This window comes from Leishmania braziliensis, chromosome 8 (assembly GCF_000002845.2).
Source record: "Leishmania braziliensis MHOM/BR/75/M2904 complete genome, chromosome 8".
Classification (NCBI taxonomy): domain Eukaryota; phylum Euglenozoa; class Kinetoplastea; order Trypanosomatida; family Trypanosomatidae; genus Leishmania; species Leishmania braziliensis.
The window spans coordinates 368,414-386,780 of NC_009300.2; the positions used below are offsets into that span (position 1 = coordinate 368,414).

At 59.6% G+C, this 18,367-nt stretch overlaps 6 protein-coding genes across 6 annotated transcripts; all 6 read left to right on the top strand.

Moving 5' to 3' along the window:
- Positions 1–162: 162 nt before the first annotated feature.
- On the top strand, positions 163–3,597 carry LBRM_08_0920 (conserved hypothetical protein; the record flags this gene model as incomplete). The annotated part of the gene is made up of 1 exon (XM_001562098.1): positions 163–3,597. One exon carries the CDS (start codon positions 163–165, stop codon positions 3,595–3,597), a length of 3,435 nt encoding a protein of 1,144 aa, XP_001562148.1.
- An 888-nt stretch (positions 3,598–4,485) lies between these two features.
- Positions 4,486–5,754, top strand: LBRM_08_0930 (conserved hypothetical protein; the record flags this gene model as incomplete). Its single annotated transcript, XM_001562099.1, has 1 exon — positions 4,486–5,754. The coding sequence occupies one exon, from the start codon at positions 4,486–4,488 to the stop codon at positions 5,752–5,754; it is 1,269 nt and encodes a 422-aa protein (XP_001562149.1).
- A 1,235-nt stretch (positions 5,755–6,989) lies between these two features.
- Positions 6,990–8,318, top strand: LBRM_08_0940 (conserved hypothetical protein; the record flags this gene model as incomplete). Its single annotated transcript, XM_001562100.1, has 1 exon — positions 6,990–8,318. One exon carries the CDS (start codon positions 6,990–6,992, stop codon positions 8,316–8,318), a length of 1,329 nt encoding a protein of 442 aa, XP_001562150.1.
- A 1,225-nt stretch (positions 8,319–9,543) lies between these two features.
- LBRM_08_0950 (conserved hypothetical protein) lies at positions 9,544–10,797 on the top strand (the record flags this gene model as incomplete). The annotated part of the gene is made up of 1 exon (XM_001562101.1): positions 9,544–10,797. One exon carries the CDS (start codon positions 9,544–9,546, stop codon positions 10,795–10,797), a length of 1,254 nt encoding a protein of 417 aa, XP_001562151.1.
- Positions 10,798–11,585: 788 nt separating this feature from the next.
- Positions 11,586–15,332, top strand: LBRM_08_0960 (conserved hypothetical protein; the record flags this gene model as incomplete). Its single annotated transcript, XM_001562102.1, has 1 exon — positions 11,586–15,332. The coding sequence occupies one exon, from the start codon at positions 11,586–11,588 to the stop codon at positions 15,330–15,332; it is 3,747 nt and encodes a 1,248-aa protein (XP_001562152.1).
- A 1,179-nt stretch (positions 15,333–16,511) lies between these two features.
- LBRM_08_0970 (conserved hypothetical protein) lies at positions 16,512–17,099 on the top strand (the record flags this gene model as incomplete). The annotated part of the gene is made up of 1 exon (XM_001562103.1): positions 16,512–17,099. One exon carries the CDS (start codon positions 16,512–16,514, stop codon positions 17,097–17,099), a length of 588 nt encoding a protein of 195 aa, XP_001562153.1.
- Between the last annotated feature and the right edge of the window lie 1,268 nt (positions 17,100–18,367).

Below are 18,367 nucleotides of genomic sequence, written 5' to 3' on the forward strand. Positions count from 1 at the left end.
GCCGCGGATTGCGCTGGGGGGGGGTGCGTGGAGTCGGGGTTGGATACGAAGGGTCTACGGCCACCGCCCCAATCACTCCTCTGTACGCAATACACACATAAACTTCTCCACCAACACCTTTGATTCGATTGCGTGGCATTGCCGACCATTACCGTTGCTATAATGAACCGATACAGGGAACTCCAACCCACCATTGATGACATCTTTCACCAGCGTGGGGAGGAGGTGGTGGCCCACGAGACGGTGTCAGAGATCGGCAATAAGAAAAAGGCATCGACGCCGCGTCTGCTCATCCTGTCACACTTCCTCGGCAGCAGCGGCAGCGCCACTCTCAGCATCGTGACGGTGAACCCGAGCAGGAAGCGGGTGAAGCTCAAGTCCGCCTTTGCCGTGGATCGGCTGATCAGTATTTCGAACGAGGGAAGCTTCGATGCAGCCTTCAACTTTGGCTCCAGCGGCGTGCTGTCCGTCAGCTTCGAGTCACACATCCAACGAGAGATGTTTCTCGCTGCCGCCCGCCGCATCCTTGCGATGCCATCGTCGTCCTCCGGGGCCCATGGGGGCTACGCCGAGAACCGGATGAGCCCCATCCACGGTGTACTCACAGAGGCGGTGGGTGCTCAGGTCGAAGCTGACGCTGCGGCCCGTGTGCGCAAGCTGCGGCAAGACAAGCGACGCGTCTTCACAACGGAAGAGGAGGAGCACCTGCTGCGCCACATTGGCAATAATGGGGCTGGGTTCGATGATATCAAGCAGTTTCAGGAGATTCTCCTTCGCCAGCAGAAGAGCTCAGAGCTCAGATCGCTCAACTTGCTGACCACCTCCGAGGCTGCGTGGCAGGAGGCGCAGCGGCAGGTGCAGGACCTCGTCCAAGACGTGGAGGAGGTGGAGCAGCGCATTGAGTCGTACTCCAAGCACCTTTTATCGAAGAAGGCCGTTCTTCAGCAGGTGGAGCACACCAACAACACACTGCAGCGACGACAGCAAAACCTGGAGGCGCTGTATATGATGATGTCCGACCTGCGCGACCAACTGCGGCTCGCACCAGCAACCATGACGTTGCTGAGTCGACTACGCACCGTACCAGAGGATTGCCTCGTGGCCTTCTTCTCCGAAGGCAGCAACGCGGTTACCCTATCAATGGCGATGAAGCATATGCAGAGTGTACTGCATAACCCGAAACTGGACAGTGACTTTCCTATCGCCGCTGTCGCGGAGCGGAAGGTGTTTTTTCTGGAGCAGCGCAAGATGATCGCGCAGCGCTCCAAATTGTATATAATGGCCATCATAGAATCCTTCGAGGCAAAGTACCTAGCAGACAAGGCGCGATACAGTCGCGACGCGTTGCTTGTGTGGCAGCTGCACGTTGAACTGGCGCACAAACTGATAGACATCAGCGGCGTTATCTGTGCACTGGAGTGTATCGATGTGGAGGGGTTCAACAATGTACTGCGCAAGTATCGGACGAGCATGCAGAAGGTCTACGCACTCGAGATCACGCACTTCTTCAAGTGCCTTAAGAAGCAGGTTAAGAAGGTGAACACCTGGCGCGGCCCCTTCCTGCTTGGCACCTCCGAGTCGCGCAGGGAGGCCATGTCGATGCGGATGGAGACGGCCCAGTCTGGTGAGACGCCGCGCATGTACTCCCGCTACGGCCAGTCAACACCGGCGCTCACCCCTCGTATGATGCGCTTCGGTGACGACTCAGACCAGGGGACCAGCGCTGGTGGCTGGACAGCCTCTGGGACTGGCGGTAACGAAGACCACACGCACCTCTCTGTGCAGTTCCCGTCGGCAGCCGACCTGAGTATGGAAGGCGGTGTGCCTGCCTCGGCAATCCAGCTGTACCAGAGCGCTAACACACTGCGCCGGCTGGACGCACGAGCGGAAGTGTCGTCGGTAGTGAGCGGGATCAAGTCCCTCACCCCCACCAGCACAAGCGGTGGCGGGTATGTGCGACCGGATCTCGCCTTCGCTATTGCGCTAGAATCGTCTGTACTAGCGGTGATTAACGAGGAGGCGATTCTTCACCGCTGCTTTAACCTGTTCAGCACTCCGGAAGAGAAGAGCGGCAACGACCACAGCGCCGCAGGTTCCTCGAGTACCGGCGCCAGCCCGCAGGCGGATGACTCCAAGAGGACAGGGGCCGCCACTCTCAGGGGAGCCGCCGGGACGGACCGCGCGCAGATGAAACAGGAGTCTTTGCTCGAGCTCTTTGGCGGAGTCGATGCCAAGTATTTCGTACGCGCTCTACAAGGGATGTCGCGTAGCGACAGCGCGCAGTACTCCTGCTCGAACAGCCAGGACATCGGCCTACCGCCTCGCCCTCCTCCGGCAGGGTACGGCGGTGGTAGCTGGGGTCAAGGCAACTCTTCATTCCCGCACCGGCGGACGTGGAGCGGAACGTCATCGGCAGTGTATGACCGCGAGCGCAACTCCATTGCCGGCGATGATGTGGACGGCGGCGGCCCTGATGACGAGGCCAGTCGTGCATCTCGCATCGCGCTGCACCGAAACTTTCTCATTCGCACCATGCGTGACTTGGCTCTTTTCGTTGTCGAGAAGTGCGATCGCATCTACTGTGTCCCCATCCTCTGCATGATACGCGCCTACCGCGCCACCGCGACCGACAGTGCTATGCTGCCGTCGAAGAGTGCCTTCTGTCAGGCAATGCTGGGGGAGGTGGAGGCGGTGATGGTAGGTGGCATGACGCGGTTTGTAGCGGAGCAGACCGATTCGATACACCGGTGCCGCAAGCGGTACGTGGTGCATCCCACACCGTTGCTGCACTGCTTCTCCAAGATGCCGGCCCTCTTTCTGCGATTGGAAGCCGTGCACAACGCCCTCGCCTCCAACGTGTGCGACCGCACCGAGTACGCTTCTATCGCGCTGAGCCTCGTCGACCAGTCCTTCGATGCGCTGGACCAAATCACAAACGTGAGAGGCACTGGTGAGGACCGGAACGCGGGGCATCTAAAGCTGAACGAACTCATTGCGCAGAAGCTGCACTCCGTGCTGGATGGCGTGGAGGCGGACATCAGCTCCCTCAAGTGGGTCTTTGTTCAGCAGTACCGGCATCAGTCGTTCTTCTGTGCCTTCTACTCGACTATGCCAAGCGACAGCTTTGCCGTGGAGCTGCTGCAGGATCACTATGCATCGGCGAAGGCGAAGCGGGACCGCTACGAGGAGCTCTACCTAACGCGTGTGCTCCTCGTGCGCAGCTTCCCGGTTTTCGGCATATTCGCGCTCTCCGCTGAGGACCTCTCGATGATCTACTCCAAGGAAGAGCTGCGACACCACAAGGCGCTCTCTGTGGATGCAGTGGGGAAGGTGCTTAGCGGGCTCGAGAAGGAGATGCGCTCCGGCGTGCGGGCGAGCGCGGAACGGATGAAGAGGCACTTTTTGCGCGATGTAGACCTCGGCGGCAACGAGGCCTCTTTCCACACAACGCTGCTGCAGCGCACCTGGCAACACTTCTCAACGCTGCTGCTGCGCAAGTTCGACTTTTTGGCAGAGCTGCTCTCGTGGCCAGCGTATCGTGATATTTTCATTCCTATAACCCGCTCCGACGTTGTGGGGATGCTCGCGGCGTACTAGAGAGGGGGGAGCGAGCCACCAGCTACACCAGCAGCTCATGACGATGTGGGTATGTACGGCGCGGCATCGTCGCCACAAACGCTGCGGGGACTAAGCGAAACACACTGCATCGCAAGCGAGAGATGGCGTAGGACTTGCGCTCCTCCGTCTCGGAAAACCCGCCGTGCTTGTCCTGCTCTGCATGCCACCGCGCGCTTCTCTGCTCTGCTTGCTTTGCTCCCTTTTCGTTGCTCTGCTCTCGTTATGGCGCTTCCTCCTCCTCCCCCCTTCGTCCTCAACCTCATTTCTTCTGCCTGTACATGCGTCTGAGTGTGCAGATTTGTGTGTGTGTGTGTGGAAGAGGCGGAGATGGATGAGGTGGGGTGGGGTGTATGCGAGCTCTCTATCTTTCCATGCGGGCAGAACACTAGCCTACGGACACAGACACGTACACACAAGAGGTACGTCTTCTCGACGCTGCTCTGTTTTTCTCTTTCGTGCGAGTCTCGCTCGCTGTTGCGTACCGGATTGCTTGAGGAGTTGCTGAGGAAGAGAACCGAAAAAGCGAGGACCCCCATACTCACCCACCCACTTGAAAGTGAGGAGTTAGCAGCCATGTCGCTCTCACTGCATTGTGTTCGGAGCCTATCGCTGCCTTCCTGAACGTCCCACTTCCTCCATACCGCCTGACCGTCCCTCGCCTCTTTCCTGTTTTGTTGTTCACCCTTCATCTGCGGGTACACTCGCACGACCGCCAAGACACGCCTCCCCCTCCTGCCTGCTTCCTACCCCTCCCGTCCCCCCCACCCTACACACACACAGGGAGAGAGAGAGAGAAAAAAAAAAAAGAAGTGGGCGTACCCTAGGCAAAAGCGAGGCCGTAGTGGTGGTGGTGGGAGACACGCCGCGATGATGCACACGACGCAGACGCAACACATTGGGGTGCAGATTCCCAACGCCAAGGAGCTAGAGGATCACGTGCTGTTAAACCGGCTTCGCAAGTCTCGACCAAAAAGCATTTTTTCCCTCAAGGCCCTCACAACAAGTCGCATGCAAGGCTTTGTTGCCGCCGGCGGCATCGTTCTTGGCGCGGCCGTGTTTCTCGGCCCGTGGCTGTGGGGGGAGGTGCAGGAGCTGATGGGCAACAGGTACGTGCCGCTGCCGCCGTCGCAAATGCCTCACACCTCACCGGAGTGGTGGGAGAACGAGTGGCGCAAGATGAACCCGCTCTGGCGGGCTGGCGAGTCAATGAGCGACTTCTTCGTCGGTCCCTATCGTTTTGTGAAGGAGCAGACGGGGCGCGACATGTCTTCTGCGTCAGATTTCGTACGCACCTCACCGTCGTTCTCGCCTGCCGTGCCTGGAGGGCAGCAGTACGGCTTTTTGGACCGACTCACGCGCATGTTTCACCGATCGGCGTCTCCTACCACCTCTACATGTATCACTACTATTTCTAGAGTAGGGATTGCCAGCAAGGGTGAAAACTTTCACCGCGCCTCCGCTTCGGCCGTGATGCTGCCGAACTCACCTCAGATGCTGGTGCCACTCTGCGGCGACTCCCCGATTATCCGCACCGCGGCACTGCAAGGCTTCGAGGTGGATGGAGTGGACTCCTCGCAGACTGCCATCCAGTCAGCCGTCAGCCGCACCGAGGAGGGCCTGCCGCGGGTGCTCTACTCGAAGATTCACTTGCACTGGAAGAACTTCTTTTCGCCAGAGTTATGGGAGGGGCCGTTGAAGGGGAAGAAGTACGACGTTATCTACGAGCGGCAGGGCATGACTTCGCTAAACCGGGAGCAGCGGCCTGACTACGCCTACCTGTTGAAGCGCGCCATGAAAGACGATGGCCTGATCTACGTCGAGGGCATCTTTCGCACTGGACGAGTGAAGGGTAACAAGTTGATGGGTCCACCCTACTCCCTGTCGAAGCGGGAGCTAGAGCAGCTCTTTCCCCTCAGTGAAGGCTACTATGTGCGGTGTGAGGAGAAGACGGACGCGATGCAGCAGCTAAGCCGTGAGAACCGCATCCTCAAGCGAGTGCCCAAGGAGCTTCACGTGACCCCGTTCAGCTGCGTTGTGTTTCGTGAGGCTACAGTGAATCTTCGAACACGGACGGAGCCGCTGCAGCACCCCGAGCCGCCGATATTGACTCCCCCCCAAGAGAACTTTGCGTGGTAGTCGCGCCGTGACTTTTCCTTCGTTAGGTGGAGTGTTGGGCGCTTGTGTCCGTTGAGTGTGGCCGCAACTCCTGTTTTTCTTTTCCCGGCCTCGCCTGCGTTGCGAAGGTGACGACCTCTACCCACACGCGTGCCCTCCTCACACAGACGAGTGTGGCAGGGAAAAAGGAGGAGCAAGAGCTTGGCAGACACACACCCACACACACACACACACTCTCCCTCTCCCCCCCACCCGTCTGTTGCGTTGTTGACGGCGCTGGTGGTGCGTGTTGTTTGTTGCTCTCTCGCGTTCATTTGAGTGTCTTTAGGAGTGAGGGGAGAGAGACGAAGCAAAGTGGTGGCGTGGTGCTTTCCCCCCTCCCCCTCTACGATGCTTGACGTGGTGCTCACAGGGGCACCTTCAAGAGAATGCACGCACGCGTATCACGCCTGAGGCATATAGCGGCGAGATGGCGCACCAGCACCCACTCATACATCTGTACTGGTGTGTGTGTGTGTGTGTGTTGGTGCATCACTCATGGGGGTCTACAATGTGTCGGAGGGCGTCAGCGCTATTCATGCTCTCGTACAATGCCAGTATCCTTGCTCCTCCGCCACTCCACCCCCCTCTCTCTCTCTCGTTGCTGATCTCTCCACATTCTCTGTCCCACAAAATCGCATTCGCATCACGCCTGCAAAGTCCTGAACGGAGGGAAAGACAATCTCTCGTTTCTTTTTCCCTTCGGCCTCCTTCTTTTCCTCACTGCCGGCGCTGTACGGGTGCTTGCTCGTGTGCTCGCACACTTCCTGACTGACATACCCCCACCCACCCACCCCCTCACACACACCCACACGCCTCAGCCACACACTCGTACGTGTTTTTACCCACCCTGCGGCCTCCTCTTTCCGGGAGACATCGCGATGTGTGGCTTAGGCATGTTGGGACTGCGAGGTGTGCCGTCACGACGGCTGTCGCTCTGCGACGTGACACGGCGAAGCGGCTCTATTTTGATGCGTTCGACAACGTCTACGCCATATCGGCTCCAAGCGACGAGTGCGGGAGGCATGCCTCCTCCACCCTCCACCTCCTCTCCGGTACCGGCGCCGGCAGGTGACAGAGCCCTTTACCCCAATAGCGCTGCCGGGCAAGCCACCATCCCATTTGGTCGCCACATATCCCCTGCGGAACTGGCTCTGCCCCAGACCCCGCGTGGGTCGCACTTGTCGGCGCGCAACATCGCCACCGAGGCTCTGCAGATGAAGAAGCTTCATCAGGAGCGCGGTGGCAACCCGATGCTGGCCCAACAGGCTCGCCGCGTGCTGTTTGCCACCTCGATCACCGGGCAGAACGTCGACGCCCGCTCCGTCGCCCTTCTGCTGAACACGGCGGTGTATTTTGGCATGGAGAGCGACGCACGCGTGGTGCGGGAGTGTATTGACTTCTGCCTGAAGAACGACAAGTTCATCTCGCTGGACATTCTGCCAATTGTGGTCACGGCATGCGCGACGCTCAAGTCGCGCGACGCGCGCGAGGTGATCGAGCTGCAGGCGATCAAGGCCACCAAGAATGCACGCTTCCTAGATGCGAAGGGCGTCACTAACATCATTAGCGCCTTCTCCAAGACTGGGATCAACCATGAGAAACTGTTCCGGCTGCTCTCGATGCGTGTGCAGACCCTCGCGCGCGTTGGCGAGTTTGAAGCGGCACACCTTGTGATTCTTGCCAACGCCTTCGCAAGACTTCGCTACAGAGAGCAAAACGTGTTCAGTGCCATCGCGCGGCGTGCTATGTCACTGCGGGAGCGCGTTACTGTGAACGAGCTGGTGCCTCTCATCAACGCCTTTTCCAAGGCGGGGCTCAAGGACCCGAAGTTGAGCAAGCGCTTCGCCGGCAAGGCAATGGAGTACGTGGACCAGATGAACGCCGAACAGGTGGCGATGATGTTCCAGGCTTTTGCCTACTTTGGAATTCGCTACGATCAACTCTTTGGCGTACTGACCAACCGCGCTGTGGAGCTGATTGACGAGTTCAACGCGCAGTACATCAGCACCACACTCGCCTCCTTTCAACGCATTGGCATCAACAACCCCGAGTTGTTCGACAACCTGGCTGAGCGTGCGCTTGCGGTGGTTCAGGATCACGACGCCAAGGACATTTCCTTCACCGTAACAGCGCTGGCACATTTTGGGCTCAAGGATGAGGAGCTGTTCAAGCGACTCGCCTCGCACGCCGCGTCCATTGCGGACCAGTTCGATCCACTGGGACTGGTGAACACAATCCACGCATTTGCTCGCACCTTCTTCCTGCAAGAGGACATGGTCGTCGCCCTTTCAGAGCGCTGCGTGTACGTGTGCCGCCACCTTGACGCGAATCAGGTGCGTCGCCTGCTCTGGTCGCTCGCCAAGTTCCAGGTGAAGGACCCCCGCATTCTTGCCCCGGTCTTCAACCGGTGCCTAGCGCTCCATCAGGACTTCTTCTCCGACCCGATGGGTGGGGAAGAGATCGAAGAGATCTTCGACGTCTTTGGGCCCAACTTCTGCCCTCCGCTCTACCAGCTCTACATGTCGCGGGGAAGCAGCATGTAGCGCAGGGTGTTGTTGTTCTCGTGTGCGCCTGTTCGCCGCCGCCGCTCGCCCCCCCTCTTTCTCTCTGTGTGTGCGTGTGTGTGTGGAGGCTCGCAGCGGGCAGGCAAGGGGAGGGGGAGGCCTTTGGGTGTCATTCGATCCTCTTTTTCGTGCAGCTGCTCTTCACACATAATCCCCCGTGCGTGCGTGCGTGCTGCTGCTGCACCTTCTCTTCGCCTGTGTGCTCTTCCCCTCCCCTCCCCTCTCTCTCTCGCTCGCTTCTTGTGTGAGGGATGCGGGGCAGCGGTGCGTTCCCCTCCGTGAGTGGCGGTTGGGGCTGGCGCGCTCTCTCGCGTGCTTGTTGGGCGTTCTCTTGCGGCCCATCCACCCACTCTCGGCTTTTCCCCGGCTCGGCAATACCGCCATTCGTACGGTGTCACGGGGAAACGGGTGAATGTGGGGGGAGGGGGAAGGGGGCGGGGGCCGGCGTGGGCACCAACAGCAGGGGTGGAAAAATGGTACGAAGAGAGGGACGAGCAGGGGAAGCAAAGCAGAAAAGAATCGTGACTTCAACGTGGAGAGGCCCGCTGTTTTTATTTGGTGCGAAAGTGACTGTTGTCGAGTGCGTGTGTACGTCGGTTGAAGTCTCTCTCTCCCTCGGTGCTTGCGCGGGTCTCTCCTGGTGTCACTGCGTGCGTTGCCGATAAAGCGGTGAGGCGAGAGTAGCAGCAAAAAACAAAGAGATATTTCGTTGAGTCAGGCGACGTTGTTGGTGACGCAGCGCTGTTCTTCCCGCACGGTTTCATGGACACACACACACACACGCCGTGTGTGTGTGTGTGTGTGTGTGTGTGTGTGTGTCGCATAGGACAACCGCGTCGATGCGCCTCTTAGAGGCAGCGGCTCACGTGACACTCTGAGTCTCTCACTTTTTCCCTCGAAGGCTTCGTGTGCCGCTGGCTGCCCTGTCGTCGTCGTCATCATGTCCACATGGGCCGTGGGCAGCATTTTTGCGCTCTGTGTTTTTCCACCCAACCCCCCCATCCCCCCCTCTATCCGCCTCAGATGCCGAGGGAATTCATTCGCCACCCCCGCTCTCTTCCCTCCCGCCCTCTCCTTTCATCTGTGATGCGCCACGCTGCGTAACCGAAAGGCGAGCAGGAAACACGAAAAAACGAGTTGGTACACACACACACATTCATTCACACGCGCACAGGCACAGTCCACCGAGTAGTCGATCGATATCATGGAGCAGAACACCGATCAGCCAAAGAAGACGTCGTCGGTACGGCAGCTGCTGCGCCAACAGCGCGAGCTGCAGGAGATGCGAAAATTCGGCTTAGCGCCGCTCGCAGTGGATACGGAGACACACCAAGAGATCAGCCCCAATATTCCAGAGTTCATCTCGCGTGCGCCATGGTACTACGGGGCAACCGGCCCCACGCTCGTCCATCAGCGCAAGCAGGGCGACGGCGCCACTGAGGTGCCGGACGAGGTTCTCGGTGAGAAGGTCGATCGCATCGTCTTCAAGGGCCAGGCCACTCGTTTCACCGCCGGCGCGTGCAAAAACTGTGGCTCCCGCACCCACAAGGCGAGCGAGTGCTTCCAGGCGAGGAAGAAGGTGGGGAGCATCTACACGAATCGCGTCACGGGGATCGACATCGAGATGCATCAAGAGGTCAAGACGTACTCGCAGAAGCGAGACCGATTTGCGGGTGAGGTTGGCATCGACCTGATGCGCGGAGTGCGTCAGGACGAAGGGGGCGACGACAGCGATGTCGCGGAACCGGAGACGGCGCGCCATCGGCCCCAGGGCGTCTTTGGCAGCCGTACCGCACAGCACGGCGGGGTGGAGGTGAAGGAGCTGCCCAAGTATCTGCACAACTTGGATCAGCAGGATGGCCTCTTCTTCGATCCGAAGACCGGCTCCATGCGCGCGAACCCGAACACGGACGACTCGACCAAGACTTTTCAGGGAGACCTGGAGCGCTACCGCACTGGCGACTACTACAACTACGTGGAGTCGCAGTGCCGCTTTTTGACAGGGCAGTCGAAGTCATTTGTGGACTTCGAGTTTGATGACGCGATGCGCAGGGCGCGCGAGAAGCAGCAGTCGCAGCAGGAGCAGCAAGAAGAGGATAACGCAGGAGAACCAGCGACGACGGTGCTGACAGAAACACCGCAGGATGTTCTCTTACGCTCCTTGTACGGCACAAATAGGCCAAAATTCCGCTCGGACGTGCCACCCTCATCCACCACCGAAGTCAAGACGCTTGTGCCATCCTCATCTCTTCCGATGGACGCACCCACCACGGCGGCAACTGCGACAGCGACAGCGCACTCCAGTGTCCAGGCAGCTTCCCTTTCATGGGTGCCTACACGCAACGGCCACACCGCCGTGTACGGAAGCTACTTTGATTCCATACACTTTCGCTGGGGCTACATGTGCTGCAAGGCCACCGGCAAGGATGCAACCGGGTGCAGCACGACGCACGCGTGACCTGGGCTGTGGAGCACCACTTTATTACGTGGTATCCTCGCACAGATGTGTGCCTCTCTGTCTTCATCTTGTCCTTCAAGCGCGTTTCGCCTCAACTGCTTTCAACAAGAGGATGACTAGCAAAGAAGGAAAAGAGGGCATCTTACCTCTGGCGTCTATACGTGTGTGTGCGCGCGCTTGCCTGGCGTGCCTGCGTCCTCAGTGCATTTGGCCGCATCACAGAACTACAGCCCCAATGAACACGTCCGTGCAGCCTTCCTTTCCATATTCTCTCCTTCATGTCTCCACCTATCTCCTTTTACTCGTCCACTGTTTCTCGTCTTTGTTCATCTCGCTGCGCGGAAGCATCTCTTGACTGCACAAGCACCCTTTCCTTCGCTCCTCTCCTTCCCTCTGCCCACCAGTCTCTGACTAGCGCTCTCTTCTTCTCTGCTTGTGCAGGCGAAGAGCAGTGGAGGGGGTCATCAGCGCGCAATTCATTCGATTTCGGCTGGGACAGGTATGGCTATTAGAGAGAGAGAGAGGAAGCAGTAGGACCACAGACGAAGGGAAACCTCTTCTTCGCCTCCCACGCATTCTTTCTCTGAGTGTGTGGGTGCATGTATGTGTGTGTGTGTGCGCGCGCGTCAGTCTAGCGCTTATACACCGTTGCGGACAGGGCCATCCTCATTTTCTCCTTCAGCTCACGAACATCCACAAGGAAACGGGCAGCGGTATAGGGACTGCCTTTCCTTCACTCCTCTCGCCATACACATATAAGGGGACCTCAACAACCTGTGCAGCTCGCCATGTTCGTGTATCTCAGCAAGCGCATCGCCATGCCTAATGGCGTGAAGGTGACATCCATTGCGTGGAGCGAGGAGCAGGGGTGGCTGGCGTGCGGCGGGGAGAAGGGGTTGCTGAAGGTGCTCAAGGTGGACGGCGGCCCGCAGGGTCAGAGGTCCGGCGGTCTCTCCTCAAGCCAGACGCTGGAGGGACACGACACCACTGTCGACCTGGTCACGTGGAATCAGCAGTACTGCAAGCTCACAAGCAGCGACGTCAGTGGCCGCATTATTGTGTGGATGCTGCACAAGGGGATGTGGTTTGAGGAGATGGTGAACAACCGCAACACCAGCCGCGTCGTCGACTTTTCCTGGAACCCGTCAGGGACGAAGATTTGCATTGCCTACGAGGATGGCGCTGTCATTGTCGGTGGTGTGGAAGGCAACCGCTACTGGGGCCGTGAACTGCCCTACAAGCTGGCAAAGGTGTGCTGGAGCGCTGACGGCCACTTCATCCTCTTCGGCACCACGGAGGGCGACGTCTATGTGCACGACGCGTCCAGCGGCGGACAGCTTAGCCAGGTCGAGATTCAGTGCAAAGATACCGACGCCCTGTCCCCGCTGGCCGGGCTGTCGTGGCACCCAGCGTGGGTGGAGCGACCAGAGCCACTGGCGACGCTTGCCGTTTGCTACCAGCACGGCAGAATTCAGCTCATGGCCAGCATCGGCGACGAGGCGCCGTACGTCATGGACAGCGACATTCCCATTCAATTCGTTTCGTGGAACCCACACGGCACGGTGCTCGCTGTCTCCGCCGTCATGCCGACCGCCACGGTGGACGCGTCCCTTGTTGTCACGCAGTTCTTCAGCAACGAGGGCATCCACCTACGCACGCTTCGGGTGGCTGGTAAGCAGTGCGGCGGCATCGCGTGGGAAGGCGGCGGCCTCCGCGTCGCCATTGCCGTCGACGCCTCCGTGTACTTCGCGAATGTGCGGCCCGAGTACAAGTACTGCTACTTCAAGAAGACCGTCGTCTTTGCCTTCACGGTGCCAGACAAGATCGAAGAGAGTGTCATGTTTTGGAATGTCCACACAAACGAGCGGAGGATGAAGAGCGTGCGTGGCTTACAGTACCTTAGCGCGTGGAAGGACGCCTGCGTGCTGGTCAGCTGCCCCGACGCGGCGCAGCAACAACGCATGATCCAGCTGGTGAACGCCATTGGCAGCCCGTTGGAGACGCGCTTCGTTGACATGGGGCTGTACACGTACGACATGAATTCCTCCGTCGTCGTGTGCTGCGGTGATGAGTCCGTCTATATCTGGCAGTTCCGCGACCCCGGCACGGCGGTGGACGCGCTCGACCCCATCTCGATGCAGGCAAGCCGGGCCGAGAGCCTGGAGCGCATTATCCACATAGACGATATCGTCCGTAGCGACACGGTGCCGACGATGAAGGCGCGTTCGGCTCTAACAAATGATCTCATCTGTGCTGTGTGTGTCAGCGAGACGCACATGTTTGTCTCTCGCGAGTCCGGGACCCTGCACGTCTACCAGCTCAACCCGCTGCAGCTCGTCTCCAAGTGTATCCTGCCCACTCGTGCGCAGTCTATGTCAGTGAACTGCAACTCGAGGCAGCTGGCCGTCATCGACCTCGGTGGCGTCACTAGATTGTATTCAATGGAGCGAGAGAAGTTCTCGCTTGTGCCGTTCAAGGCCGAGCCGATCGACGGCGTCGAGCTAAAAGACGTGTGGAACCTGCTCTGGGCCGTCGACGACCCGTACCGCTTTGCGGTGATGGAGAAGACGCGCATGCTCGTGTACAACCATGGCGTCGCGGAGGAGCCGGTGCAGTCGTGCGCGAACCTGTGCAGGTTCAAGTCGCTCAAAATCCGCACGCTGCAGCTGGACGAGCTCCTCCTTGATCCGGAGCGGCCCCGCAAGGACTACGTGGTTGACTTTGAGGCGCAGCTGCTGCGTGAGATGCGCGCCGTGCTGCGCGACAGCACTGTCAAGGAGGCGTACGAGTTTGCCGAGTTGCACAACAACGAGAAACTGTGGGAGCTGCTGGCGGAGCACGCGCTCTTCCAGCTGGACTTCACTTACGCCGAGGTGGGATTCATCCACTGTAAGGACTACTCTGCTATTCAGTTTGTGAAGCGGGTCCGCAACCTTGACGACCCGAAGAAGCAGCTGGCTGAGGTGAACGCCTACTACCACCATTTTGACGAGGCGGAGCGGCTCTACAAGGACGTGGACCGCAAGGATTTGGCACTGGACCTGCGCTACCGTCTCGGCGACTGGTTCGGCGTCGTGCGGCTTGTACAGGAGGGCGGCGGTGACGAGGCACTGCTGCTGCAGGCCTGGGAGAACATCGGCGACCACTACGCAGACCGGCAGAAGTGGTCCAAAGCGGCGCAGTACTACACGCAGTGTCGGCACTACCGCAAGCTCGCCCGCGTCTTCTACATCATCGAGGACTATGAGATGCTCACCCAGCTCATCTCCATGGCAGAGCACGACAAGGATCTGATGGTGACCCTGGGCAACATGTTGCTGACTGTCGGGCTCGCGGAAGAGGCGGCGAAGGCCTTCGTTGTGGCCAGTGAGCCGCGCATGGCGGTAAATGGGTGCGTGCAGGTGAACATGTGGGACCGAGCCATCGCTCTTGCGGAGGAGCACCGACTGGAGGATGTCGGTCAGCTGCTCGAGAAGTACGCTAAGTACCTCATCCACCGCGAGCGCCTCACCGAGGCGATCGAGCTGTACCGCAAGGCTGGCAAGCACGATGAGGCGGCGACGCTGCTGGCGCAGCTCGGTAAGCGTGCAGCCCTCAGCGACCCGCTCAAGGCGAAGAAGTTCTACGTGCTTTCAGCGCTGGAGGTGCAGAAGTATCGCACCACCGCGATCGCTCTCAATCGCGACGGCGTCGAGGTCGTCTCGGAGCTTCTCAACAAGGACCGAAGCACCGTGTCGGAGCGCACGCTTGACGCGGCCTGGCGCGGTGCAGAGGCGTACCATTTTTTGCTGATGTGCCAGCAGCAAATTGCGGACAAGAACTTCAAGGCCGCCCTTGTGCTGGCGATGCGCCTCATGGCGTACGACGACTTAGTGGCGCCGGTGGACAGCTACAGCCTGATTGCCTTGACAGCATATCTCGTGAAGAACTACGGTCTGTGTAGCAAGGCATTTGCACGACTCGAGCAGGCGGAGCGTAACGACGAAGCCGGCGGGTCCACAGTAGCAGCGGCAACGACGCAGTTGGAGAGCTTTTCCCTAGATCTTGATGTGACGCAGCGTACGATGACGAGCACGGGCGGTGGGTCCACCGGCGGCGGTATCAGCATATTAAGCGGCAGCCACGGCTCTGCGCTGTCCGGCACGACGACCTCCCTTCAGCTCACCAACCCGGGCAAGGGCGTAATGCGCATGGCGCCCCTGACGTACCCGACTGTGAGTCTGCACGACCCGCCGCGCCGCTTTGCCGACCTCGCGAGACAGATTTTCATGGCTCACCCTCCGGTGGACACGTCAGTGGACTCGGTGCCGTGCCCTACATGCAGCAGCTTCAACAAAGAGTGGGCGCAGCGCTGCATCAAGTGTCAGCAGCCTTTCAACACGTGCATGGTGAGCGGCTGCGCTATCGCGAGCGAGGATGGAGCGTGGCAATGCTCCGTGTGCCACCGCAAGGCGCTGGAGGCAGTCGTGGACAAATACCGCAACTGCCCGCTCTGTCACACACCAAAGAAGGGTCGCACGCGGCGCGGCATTTGAGCTGAAGCGTTTTTTTTTCCCTTTTGGCGATGTACAATAGAAATCGTCATTGTGATGAGAGGCGGATGGGGGAGAATCAGCGACTGGCTAGTGGAGGGAGGGGAGGGGGGAGGCCATGGACAGCGCCAGACGCCGCACGTCTGCTCTTTTTCCTTGCCTTTTACGTTCCCCTTCATTTTTCCCTCCTCGTTTTATGCAGGCGCGTGTGTGTGTGTGTGGTGTCAAGCCGACGACGGTGATGGCGACGGTACTGATAAGGATGGTCATGATTCAGTTTGTTCTTAGAGCCAATCGATCCTAGAGAGAGACACGTGCGTGCATGTGTCTCTCTCTACCACCAACCAAACGATCCAAGTCAATTAGGATGAACAACAGCGGGTGCTACTGCCCAAGCAGACGTATTAGGTCCTTAAGGAGTACTGTTACGTGTGTAGGGAGGGGGTGGAGGAGAGTGAGTCGGGAGTGGCGATGGATGAGTGCTGCTCACAGGCATCGTCGCGCGCACCCTCTTCTCTATGGACGAGTGCGTCTGCCTGTGCCTGGCCGCTGTGGAAGTGCTTCCCTTTTCACTTCTCCAGCTCATCACCACGAGCTCTGAGTGACTGACGTGGATGAGCACAGCGCCTCGCCGTACGTGTGCCTCTGCGCTTGCTCTCGAGCTTGGGCATGTTGGTTTCGTTGTAAGCCACAGACGTGCTCTCTTCATTCCCCTTACATCCTCCCGCTTTACCCTCCCCTCTCCCATCCCGTACGCATCACGCGTGCAGACGTGTCGCGTGCACAGGCGCGGCCCCCCTTTTGTGGGTTGGGGTGCAGGCGTGTACGAGAGGAGGCCGCACGGCGCAGCACCGAGGCAGCGCTCAACGCTTTGCGATACGCACCGTGACACCGGCAGCGGCAGCGGCGACACGCACGTGGGCACGCACGAGTTTGATCCGCTGGGAGAGAACGAGACAGGGAAAGAGAGAGGGGCCGTCTGTGTGTATTTCCTCCTCCTCCTCCTCTCCTATCTTCCCTCTCTGCTGTTTCCCCCATCTTTATCTCTTTACTTCCTCTTATCGGCTTCGCTGTCGGCGGTGAGGGATCTGCAGGAGCCTCTTTGGTTGCGTAAGACCTCCCTTACCCCATAGCCTCGTTTGCCGACATCCCCATCGTCGCTAGTGCGTCTTGCCGCAAACCATGTTCCGCCGCACCACGCAGCGCATGTCGAGTCTGTCGAGCTTCACGGGGGTCGAGATCGACCCGTACACGGCCAAGTCAATGTTCCTGTTCGGGTTCATCGCGTCTGTCGGCTTCTTGTCTGTCTACTCCGTCAAGGAGACGAAGAAAGCGGGGCCGATTGAGCTGCCGGAGGAGCTGCAAGCGCAGCGGCAGCGGCACAACGATCCGCGGCGACCGCCGTGGCCGCTTCTACACCAGCGCGTCGTGCTGCTTCGCGAGGGCAAGGGTGCGCCAGAGGATATCGCGCTGATGTGGGAGCAGACGAAGCACTACTACCCGGCTGACTGGCTGATCCCGCTGGAGCTCACGCAGGTGCTCAAATACTCAAGTGGAAAGTACCTGCAGACGTATGTGGCAGACCCGGACGAGATGCGCAAGGAGGTCCTGATGCAGCTGCTGAACGTCAAGTACGGCCGCGTCAGCGATCCCAACGGTGGGCGGGTGAACAAGGACGTCGAGGAGATTATCTCTATGGCGATCGACAGCCTAGAAAACATGGACCTGAACCCGGCTGCGGACACCGTGCTCGTCCCCACGCACACGTGACGCCTAGCCACAAACCTCCTTTGTGTGTGTGTGTGTGTGTGTTTGCTTGTTGCTCGTCGTTTCGTTCACCGCTGAGAGCGAAGCGTGATCTGAGCTCTCTTACGTGGACGTCCGCCCCGCCACTCACCTTCTCGGACGAACGAGGCCAGGGGTTTTTTCTGCATGTGTACACGTGAGTCTCTATGCATTGATGTGCGTGCATGACGTGCCCACATTCCCTCGATATGGACTGTCGCTGCTTCTCATGCCTTTCTCCTCTCACCATAAAGCTGCATCACTCGATCCTCTCTCGTCTCTCTTCCTCTCCACAGATGCTCAGACAGGCATCTCTCCTCTGGTCTTCGCTATTGCCCTTTTCCTCCTCCACAGGACACCCCGTTTCCCCCCCCTCCTCCCCCCCCACCGCACCAAGTGAGGCAGCCACAGAAAAACACCTTCTACCACACCGTTACACGTGCACTCTCTTCCACTCCTCTTGGTGGACTCACGCGCCTCTCATCTCCCCCCTCTCCTGACTCGATCTCTTCTGCTCGATTCTTCTGCACAGCCTGCTGCTCTCACTCCTCTCTCGCTCAGATTTTCTGTTCTTCCTATCTACTCGCTAGTCCTCCGATGACGGAGGCCACCTCGGCGCGACGTCAGGGCCCGGCACCCTCCGCTCTGTGTGGGGGAGCCGAGCAGGTCGTGGGTGGCGCTGCGTCGGAGCGCGGTGCGGCAGCGAACACGTCTGTGCCCCCCGTATGGTGGGCAGGGGCGGCGCGCCGACTCCCTCACCGGCGCGTTGCAGCCCCGCGCGTGTCTGCGGCTGCCCCGCACCCGGCGATGGGCCCGCGGCAGGCGGTGGGGTGGGGCCGAGTGGGGTTTCGCTCATGGCGGAGTGGCCACGGCGGGAGGTAGGCCGCGCACGCGAACGCCTTGTCTTGCCCGCTACCGGGCGTGCTCTCTGTGTCTCATTCCCCTCCCCCTTTTCCCACCTGCCCTCACTGACTCTCTCCCTCTCGCTGCACGCATACACGCACACGCACACAGGCATGCGCGGGCTTACGCAGTCGGTCATTTCTTTGGCTGGCCCACGTGCCGCTCCCCCGCGTGCTCTCTTCCCCCCATTTTAGCTTTTCACCCACTCGGTGCGGACGTCAGCTTGCGTGTCTTCTCCCCCCTGTGCCGTGTGTGTACGAGCCCGCGTCTGCGTCCCTACAGGCGATGGCTCCAGAAACGGGTGCATCACCGGCCGCTCAGGCACATTGTCGCACCGATGACACACATAT